Source organism: Fukomys damarensis, unplaced genomic scaffold (genome assembly GCF_012274545.1).
Source record: "Fukomys damarensis isolate Sample0158 unplaced genomic scaffold, DMR_v1.0_HiC HiC_scaffold_20, whole genome shotgun sequence".
In the NCBI taxonomy this organism is placed as follows: Eukaryota; Metazoa; Chordata; class Mammalia; order Rodentia; family Bathyergidae; genus Fukomys; species Fukomys damarensis.
The window spans coordinates 1,153,362-1,162,439 of record NW_022900932.1 but is presented as its reverse complement, the minus strand read 5'-3'; the positions used below and the strand labels follow the sequence as shown (position 1 = coordinate 1,162,439).

Here is a 9,078-nt window from a genome sequence, read left to right as displayed (position 1 = left end):
GCAGTGGACCAGCTACGCCGACACGGAGCTCGTCCCAGCCGCCTGTGGGGCGGCGCTGCCGGCCCTGGGGCTCCGCAGCCCTGCCCAGGACCCCCAGGTGAGTGGGAGGGGAGCGAAGCGGGGCTGAGAGGGAAAGCGAGGCCCGGAGCGCATGGGAGACCAGACCGGCTGTCGGATGGAGGGGACGACTGACGAAGCCCAGATCGCCATTGCTGTGCTAACTTCGGGCACTTAAAAAAAAATTCTCTGCGTTTTGGTCTTCCAACCACTACGAAAATGCAGGCTGATGTAATACCTGCCTCGCAGATGTAACGAGGTTAAAAGGTGTGCAGAGCGCGCAATGGAGTGGCGGCTGTTTTAAAGTCTCTGAGTAAAGGAGTAAAAGTTTGGCAAGTCTGAAACTGATGATAGAAGTTACTTTAAGGTTTTTGTTTTTTGAGACAGGGTCTTTCTGTGTACTTTAGGGTGGCCATGAATGCACATCGATCCTCTCGCTCAGCCCCCAAGCGCTGGGATTATAGGCTTACACCACTGTGCCCAGAGGTTACTCTGAATGCAGGAAAGGACTGGGTGAGGGAGAGATTACAGATGCTGGGACCAGACAGAGAAGTGGATTGTGGAGGAAGGGAAGTGAAGGAGATGAGAGAGCCCCCAAGCCCGGCTGTCACCCCGCGTCCTTCCATAGGGGCTGACCCTGAGGGCTCCCCACACCCCTCGCAGAGCAGTGCGCAGGTGTGGGCAGTATTGCGTCAGTGATGATCGCATGAGTGAATATGTCCTGCTCCCTCCTGCCCGGTCACCCTACCCAAGATAGTCCCCTCTTACTCAGAAATCCTGTAACCCAGGCCCGCTTATTTTCTTCACGGGAGTTAAGAAAGAAGAAAAACAATCGCATTGCGTTATATATTTGTTTATTGCTTGTTTGCTCGTTGAAGACTCGGCGGTTCTTGGTACTCTTAACGCTCCCACTAGTGTATTTCGTCTGATACATACACACGTGTCCAGTAGGGGAGGGTCAGATGTGTCACACACATGTACACACGAGCACACACGGACCCCACATTTATTAGGTGTTGGGGATGGAACCCAGGGCTAAGCAGGGGTGCTGCTGTCGAGTGGCCTCCCCCGCCAGGACTCGGACCGCCTGAGTGAAGAAGGGACTGGCCTGGAGTTGGGGTCTGTAGAGCGACAGAGGCCAGATGGGCGGGTTGGACAGGGCAGAAGAGGGCCGCTGGTCTCATGCCCATCTCCTTCTGGCCAGGCTGCACTGGGGGCCCTGGGCAAGGCCCTGCGGCCCCTGGAAGAGTGGCTGAGTCTGCACACCTACCTGGCAGGGGACGCGCCCTCCCTGGCCGACCTGGCTGCCGTGACAGCCCTGCTGCTGCCTTTCCGATATGTGAGTCCCATGGCTGGGGAGGGTTCACAGCACAGCGCTTCCCTCACACAGGGTGCTGAGGTGACTCTTTTCTTCCTTCCCAGGTGCTGGACCCCACTGCCCGCCAGATCTGGGGCAATGTGACTCGCTGGTTTAGCACATGTGTCCAGCAGCCAGAGTTCCACGCGGTGCTGGGAGAGGTGGCTCTGTGCTCAGGGACCCGGTCCCCCGCTCAGCAGCCAGGTGGGCAGGGCTGGGGTTGGCAGAGGAAGCCACGGTGGATTGGGAGGGCAGCCCCCCAACACCCAGCACGGCCTTTCTGAAACAGGCTGGCCCTGTGCAGAGTCCCCAGGGGCTGTCTGAATTTCCGTTCCTGTTTGCAGGCCCCGAGGTCCCTGCACCTCCAAAGACAGCTGCTCAGCTCAAGAAAGAAGCAAAGAAACGGGAGAAGCTGGAGAAATTCCAGCAGAAGCAGAAGATCCAGCAGCAGCAGCCAGCACCAGGGGAGGTGAGGGCCGGAGGGAGGGCCAGCTGATGATGGGCCCCTGGGGGTGCCTGACACCCAGGCCTGCTGTACCTTCTCCTCCAAGCAGAAGAAACCCAAAGCCGAGAGGAAGGAGAAGCGCGATCCTGGGGTCCTTACCTACGACATCCCCACCCCGCCCGGAGAGAAGAAAGGTAGGGGAGGAGGCAGCGCAGCTTCAGCTCTTTCCGGCTGTGCCCTGGACCTGAACTTGTCCTCCCTCCTTGTCCTCCCGTCCCTGTCCCCATCCTCCCTGCTGCCCGGCTGCACTGTGCCCTCTCTTGCCTCCAGATGTGAGTGGCGCCATGCCCGACTCGTACAGCCCTCGGTATGTGGAGGCCGCCTGGTACCCCTGGTGGGAGCGGCAGGGCTTCTTCAAGCCGGAGTTCGGGGTGAGTGGGTACTGCCGGGCTGCGGGTGGAGGCTGAAGACCCTGGCCCAGGCCCGGCGGGGTGACCGAGCCTTCACGCACCGTCCTCTCACCAGCGCCCCAGCGTGTCCGCGCCAAATCCGCGGGGCGTCTTCATGCTATGCATCCCGCCCCCCAACGTGACCGGCTCGCTGCACCTGGGCCACGCGCTCACCAACGCCATCCAGGACTCGCTGACCCGATGGTGAGCTCCTGCCTGCTGGCCTCCGCCCTCCTGGGTCCCTTCCATCCTGCTCTGCCCCCTAGTGGTGCTGCGTTTCTCTCACTGGATCCTTCGGTTGCCTCACCTAGGAGTGTGGGCGATGACTTCAACATGCACCCCACTCACAGGCTCCTTCCTCTTCCTTCTCTTCTAATAAAAGTAACTTTAGTTTAGTCTTTTTGAAGGAATGTGGTTCAGGCTGGCCTTGAACTCATTATGTAGCCCAGGCTGGCTTGGAACTCAGAGATCCTCCTGCCTCAGACTCCTGACTGCTGGGACTGACGGCCCTTTTTTCTTTTAAACCACTGTGCCAAGACATGTAGGGACTCAAATGTAAAGAGGGGATAATTTTTCCTGGGTGAGTTCTTCTTTCCCATCTTTTAATGGAAAGGGCTTACATCACACTTGTCGTTCTACAGATTACTTTTTCTTATCAGTTTCTCCTGGAGGTCTCTCCTGTCCTTACTCACAGAATGATTTTGTTCTCTTTGATTGACCTATAGTATTCCACAGTGTGGATGAACCACAGCAGAATCACTTTTTACAGAATGAATGGTCATTGCTAAGGTTCCTCTGGTCGAAGCCTGTCTCGGTGCTCATTCTACAATGCTTGCCCTGGCGTGTGTGTAAGGTTTCTCTTGAGCAACCACCAAGAAGTAAGCTTGCTGGGCTGCCTTGATTCGCCCCGGTGGGAGTCGAAGCTGCTGTGTCCCTCTGTGAACCACATGTGGGGCTGTTTATTTCCCCACTTTGCCATCCCTGGGGTCAGTCTGTGTTTTGCCAGGCTCATACCTGTGTTATTTTACCACCTTCTGTGGCGGCCCTGTCTCTTTCTGTCTCCCAGCCCATGGTGTTTCCCCATTTGGGAGCTATTCTGTACCTCTCTGTTACCTGTTTTTCTGTTGATTTGTTTACTTATTTTGTGGTGCAGGAGATTGAACCCAGGGCCTGTCCATAGAGCAGTAGCCTTTTCTGTATTTTTTGGGACAGTCTTGCTAAGTGGCCCAGACTGGGCTCAAACTTGTGATCCTCCTGTTTCAGCCTCCCAGAGTGCTGGGATTCCTGGTGTTCACCACCACACCTAGCTGCTTTCTTTTTTAATTGGCCTGTTAGAGATTTTTTTTAACCTGATGTAAGTATTGACTGTTTGTTTATTATACCGGGAATTAAACTCAGGACCTTGCCCTTGTCACTGAGCTACACCCCCTGGCCCTTGGCTGTCTTACTTATATCATAAATGCCTTCTCTTATCACCCGGTTGCTTATTTGCTGAGTTGCAGCGCTCCTGTTGTTGCACGGTTCTCCTTTCCTGGCTGTGTTTCTTTGGCGGTGCAGAAGGTGAGCCCGGGGCCTCCCACACGTTAGGGCTCCAGCCTGGGACCGCAGCCCTGCTTTCTTAGGTCGACTGCATTACTGTGGTACAACTTCTGTGTGTGGATGTTGCCAAGCGGAGAGGTTTTCTCCCGATAGTGACTTGTCACAAAGCGGGACGCGTTTCTGGACAGTTTCTCCGTGGCCTGCTGATCGCATGTGTGACTTTCACAAGTGTTCACTTTGTTTGCATCTGTTCCCTGGCACTATTTTGTTCCCCTGCCTGTGACTTGGTGGTTCAGCATCTCTTACTTTAACCTTCGGGACTTTCTCACGCCTTTCCCTGTCTAGTGGGCGAAAGCCTCCTCTCTGCTCCTTTTCAGGTTGTCCGGCTCTTGGTGTGGCTCTCCTCTCTCGTGGCTTTCGGGAGGCTTCCAGCTTCACCCCCTTTCTTTGCTGAGCATCTTCTGACTGCCCGCCTGGCAGCCCCTGCTTCTTCCGATGCTAGGCACTGTGGGCCTGGCTCACCCTGGCCCTCCTGCCGTCCCCCAGGCACCGCATGCGCGGCGAGACCACCTTGTGGAATCCTGGCTGTGACCATGCAGGCATCGCCACCCAGGTGGTGGTGGAGAAGAAACTATGGCGGGAAAGGGGGCTAAGCCGGCACCAGCTGGGGCGTGAGGCCTTCCTGCAGGAGGTCTGGAGGTGGAAGGAGGAGTGAGTACACACGGTGGCCCTCCCTGTCTGTCCCCTGTGCAGGAACAACCTCTCCCCTAACCCCGGCTGCGAGGTCGTCGGTATCCGAGGGATGTGTGACCCTGTGCTGCCCCATGGGCTACCTGGTGTCCTCCAGCCCCGGCCTGTCTGTCCTTGCAGGAAGGGTGACCAGATTTACCATCAGCTGAAGAAGCTGGGCAGCTCCCTGGACTGGGACCGAGCCTGTTTCACCATGGACCCTGTGTGTAGGGCGGGGTCTCTGGGCTGGGGTGGGAATGGGAGGCTCCCGGGTCACAGCTCTGCAGGGGACCCTGTTTTGACCTTCCCTTAGGAGGGGAGCCCTGTCCTAGGACACCCGCAGGCTCAGCTACGAGTGCCACTTCCTGCCCCAGGCGTGGCCCTTCACGTTCTGTCCCGCTCCCTCTGGGCTCCGCTCCTCATTTCTTTGGCCTCCCCTCCCATGATGCCGGAACCCCCAGGATGCCTTGCACCACACCTGACCCAGCTCCCTCACCGTCCCAGCGTCACCAGACTTGTCCCCTGCACTTCTCCCTCAAAGCAGTCCTTGTGCATCTGGGGACTCTGGCAGGACAGGCCTCCCTGGACCTTGCCACCTTGCGTGTCTGCCTCGGCCTCCAGGCTCTCAGGCCCGGCTCTCTGAGTCTCCCCTGCTCCACCCCAGAAACTGTCGGCAGCTGTGACGGAGGCTTTTGTCCGGCTTCACGAGGAAGGCGTCATCTACCGCAGCACCCGCCTGGTCAACTGGTCCTGCACCCTCAACTCCGCCATCTCCGACATCGAGGTACACTGCCTGCCCCCGGCTCTGCCTCAGTCTGTCCCGGCGCTCGCTCCAGGTCCAGCTCCAGCTCCCTAAATACCCATCCTACAGGTGGATAAGAAGGAGCTGACGGGTCGCACCCTGCTCTCCGTGCCTGGCTACAAGGAGAAGGTGGAGTTTGGAGTCCTGGTGTCCTTTGCTTACAAGGTCCAGGGCTCAGGTAGGAGCCCAGGGCACCAGGACTCTGGGCTGGGTGGGGCAGGGAAGAAGGGAAGGCCCAGGGCTGAGCCCCTGCAGCCTCTGTTACCCCAGACAGCGGCGAAGAGGTGGTGGTGGCGACAACCCGGATTGAGACCATGCTGGGCGATGTGGCAGTGGCCGTGCATCCCAAAGACCCCAGATACCAGGTGGGGTGGGCACTGTCCAAGCTGGGGAAAGTGCCCCTGGAAGGGTGTGCATCCCAAAGACCCCAGATACCAGGTGGGGTGGGCACTGTCCAAGCTGGGGAAAGTGCCAGCCTGGAAGGGCTCTCGCCTATGGTGCTGGTGGGCCGGGACTGAGCCTGGGCTGACCCCAGGGAGTTAAGTGACGCTGGCTCGTTTCCCAGACCGGAGGGTGGCGCTGTCGGGGCCGGGAGCCGGTGGCTGTGGGTTGGTCAGGGCCCGGGATGGAAGCGACTTGGCCCAGCCCTGTGTTTGCTTGTGACGTCTCTCTCTGTCCCAAGCACCTGAAGGGCAAGAGCGTGATCCACCCATTCCTGTCTCGGAGCCTCCCTGTCGTCTTTGATGATTTTGTGGATATGGAGTTTGGCACAGGTGAGCGGGAAGCTGGTCTCGAGAGAGGAAGAGACAAGCATGAAGCACGCGGCCCCACCTGTCTCGGAGGAGAGCCGGTTCACAGATACGGGGGACGAGGGGCTGGGTTGGTCCGGGCATGTCCTTCAGCGCGACGCGAGTGTGGGGCTGCGTGTGGGAAGGTGCCCTGGAGCCCCTGGCACCCCAGCATTCCCTGTGTGCCCAGGTGCTGTGAAGATCACCCCTGCGCACGACCAGAACGACTACGAGGTGGGCCAGCGGCACCAGCTGGAGGCCATCAGCATCATGGACGCCCGGGGAGCCCTGGTCAATGTGCCACCTCCCTTCCTGGTGAGGCTGCCAGCTGTGGGGCACAGGACGGGGCAAGCGGGGGCCCCGGGCATAGTCGTGACGAGGCCTCTCCCACCCAGGGCCTGCCCAGGTTTGAGGCCAGGAAGGCAGTGCTGGCGGCCCTGAAGGAGCGGGGACTGTTCCGGGGTGTGCAGGACAACCCCATGGTGGTGCCGCTTTGCAAGTGAGGTTGGGGGACCCGGGGGGCCAGGAGGGACTTCTCGGGGTGCTGACTTCTGGTTCCACCTCGCACCCCAGCCGTTCCAAGGATGTGGTGGAGCCTCTGCTGAGGCCGCAGTGGTACGTGCGCTGTGGGGAGATGGCCCAGGCTGCCAGCGCGGCCGTGACCCGAGGCGACCTCCGCATCCTGCCTGAGGCCCATCAGCGGACGTGGCATTCCTGGATGGATAATATCCGGTGTGTGGGGCTGTCTGTGCGGGGCAGCTGGATGAGGGGCTGAGGGGCTGGGCAGGGGCTCCCTGAGCCTCCCTGACAGTCCTGCCCCGCCTGCAGTAGGGGCTGGGCAGGGGCTCCCTGAGCCTCCCTGACAGCCCTGCCCCGCCTGCAGGGACTGGTGCATTTCCCGGCAGCTGTGGTGGGGCCATCGCATCCCGGCCTACTTCGTCACTGTCCAGGACCCAGCAGTGTCCCCCGGGGAGGTGAGGAGGGCCAGAGCTGGGTTCCTGGGGGCAGGGGACAGGCAAGGCGGGGGCCCCGTGGGTTCTCAGCACACCCGTGCCGGGGCAGGACCCTGACGGCCGCTACTGGGTGAGTGGACGCAGTGAGGCAGAGGCCCAGGAGAAGGCAGCCAAGGAGTTCGGGGTGTCGCCGGACAAGATCACCCTCAAGCAAGGCAAGGCGGGGCCAGCTGGCCGGGAGGGCAGAGTTGGGCTCTGAGCGTACTGCTGCTCCTTCACCACTGGTTTTGGCCTCCCTCAGATGAGGACGTGTTGGATACCTGGTTCTCTTCCGGCCTCTTCCCCTTCTCCATCTTTGGCTGGCCCAGCCAGGTGTGTGCCTGGGGCCGGCTGGGCTGTGGTGGGCCTTAGGGGTGCTGGCTCCCCTCTATACCCTGCTCTGTCCCCCAGTCAGAAGACCTGAGTGTGTTCTACCCGGGGACGTTGCTGGAGACCGGCCACGACATCCTGTTCTTCTGGGTGGCCCGGATGGTCATGCTTGGCCTGAAGCTCACCGGCAGACTGCCTTTCAGAGAGGTGAAGGCGAGACCCAGGCTTCAGGAGCTCTGGGCGGGTGGGGAGGCTTGGTGGGGCCTGAGATTCACAGTGCAGCAGACCTGGTGGGGGACGTGGAGGCCGGAGGGGACCTTCCGACACCTGCCCCACAGGTCTACCTCCATGCCATTGTGAGGGACGCGCACGGCCGGAAGATGAGCAAGTCCCTGGGGAACGTCATCGACCCCCTAGACGTCATCCATGGAGTTTCCCTGCAGGTAGGGCTGGGTTTCGGGCAGCCAGGATCGGCTGTGGCGCTGTGGCCGTGACCACCTGACTGCCCCACCTCCACCCTCAGGGCCTCCACGACCAGTTACTGAACAGCAACCTGGATCCCGGCGAGGTGGAGAAAGCTAAAGAAGGACAGGTACGAGGGGCAGAGCATGGGGGCTGGACGAGGGGGCGGTGCTCACGACAGCGCTGCCTCCCTCCCCACAGAAGGCAGACTTCCCGGCTGGGATTCCTGAGTGTGGCACCGATGCCCTCCGGTTTGGCCTCTGTGCCTACACCTCCCAAGGTAGGTCCCCCAGAACCTCCCTCCACCACCACCTCCTCCCTCAAGGCTCACCCCCGTGCTCCGCCCTGGGCATCCTGTGGCCCTGGCGGGGTGGGAAAGATTCACGCATCTCCCGCTCCCAGGGCGGGACATCAACCTGGATGTGAACCGGATCTTGGGCTATCGACACTTCTGCAACAAGCTCTGGAATGCCACCAAGTTTGCTCTCCGAGGCCTCGGGAAGGGTTTTGTGCCCTCACCTACCTCTGCGGTGAGGCCCTGGTGGGTGGCAGGGTTGGCGGGTTGCATGCAGGTGCGCTCTGGCCCTTCCCACGTTAAGCGCTGTCTGTGCTGTGCCAGCGTTGGGCTGGGGGTCGGGAGCCCTCCCTGTCCCGAGGGGCCTCCCCGCAGCCCGGGACGGACAGTTACCCCCGCGGCCTTGCTGGATGATCTCCCTCCTCCCCCAGCCTGGAGGCCGCGAGAGCCTGGTGGACCGCTGGATCCTCAGCAGGCTGGCGGAGGCTGTGAGGCTCAGCAACGAGGGCTTCCGGGCCTATGATTTCCCAGCTGTCACCACGGCCCAGTACAGCTTCTGGCTATACGAGCTCTGTGACGTCTACTTGGTGAGGAGAAGCCTGGGGTGCAGGGACCCCACCTCCCCAAGCCCCGAGCCGGCCCGCTCCGGCCCTTGGTGCAGGGAGGCTGGGTCTTGAGCCGGCTGCTCTGCCCTCCCCAGGAGTGCCTGAAACCCACCCTGAATGGGGCGGACCCACTGGCCACCGAGTGTGCCCGCCAGACGCTCTACACCTGCCTGGACGTCAGCCTGCGGCTGCTGTCGCCCTTCATGCCCTTCGTGACAGAGGAGCTGT

At 60.8% G+C, this 9,078-nt stretch overlaps 1 protein-coding gene across 1 annotated transcript in view; it reads left to right on the top strand.

The window, feature by feature from the left end:
• The window catches only part of Vars1 (valyl-tRNA synthetase 1), an 11,480-nt gene that overhangs the window by 796 nt on the left and 1,606 nt on the right, over positions 1-9,078 (top strand). The window contains exons 2-27 of the mRNA XM_010609927.1: positions 5-97; positions 1,262-1,396; positions 1,480-1,618; positions 1,759-1,883; positions 1,969-2,053; positions 2,190-2,290; positions 2,385-2,512; positions 4,394-4,558; positions 4,718-4,799; positions 5,241-5,360; positions 5,448-5,556; positions 5,649-5,743; positions 6,061-6,151; positions 6,357-6,481; positions 6,562-6,665; positions 6,740-6,898; positions 7,050-7,140; positions 7,229-7,334; positions 7,421-7,491; positions 7,570-7,695; positions 7,827-7,931; positions 8,012-8,080; positions 8,152-8,230; positions 8,353-8,480; positions 8,677-8,832; positions 8,946-9,076. Coding sequence (XP_010608229.1) covers positions 5-97; positions 1,262-1,396; positions 1,480-1,618; positions 1,759-1,883; positions 1,969-2,053; positions 2,190-2,290; positions 2,385-2,512; positions 4,394-4,558; positions 4,718-4,799; positions 5,241-5,360; positions 5,448-5,556; positions 5,649-5,743; positions 6,061-6,151; positions 6,357-6,481; positions 6,562-6,665; positions 6,740-6,898; positions 7,050-7,140; positions 7,229-7,334; positions 7,421-7,491; positions 7,570-7,695; positions 7,827-7,931; positions 8,012-8,080; positions 8,152-8,230; positions 8,353-8,480; positions 8,677-8,832; positions 8,946-9,076 — 2,918 coding nt within the window. The remainder of the gene's footprint in view (positions 1-4; positions 98-1,261; positions 1,397-1,479; positions 1,619-1,758; positions 1,884-1,968; positions 2,054-2,189; positions 2,291-2,384; positions 2,513-4,393; positions 4,559-4,717; positions 4,800-5,240; positions 5,361-5,447; positions 5,557-5,648; positions 5,744-6,060; positions 6,152-6,356; positions 6,482-6,561; positions 6,666-6,739; positions 6,899-7,049; positions 7,141-7,228; positions 7,335-7,420; positions 7,492-7,569; positions 7,696-7,826; positions 7,932-8,011; positions 8,081-8,151; positions 8,231-8,352; positions 8,481-8,676; positions 8,833-8,945; positions 9,077-9,078) is intronic.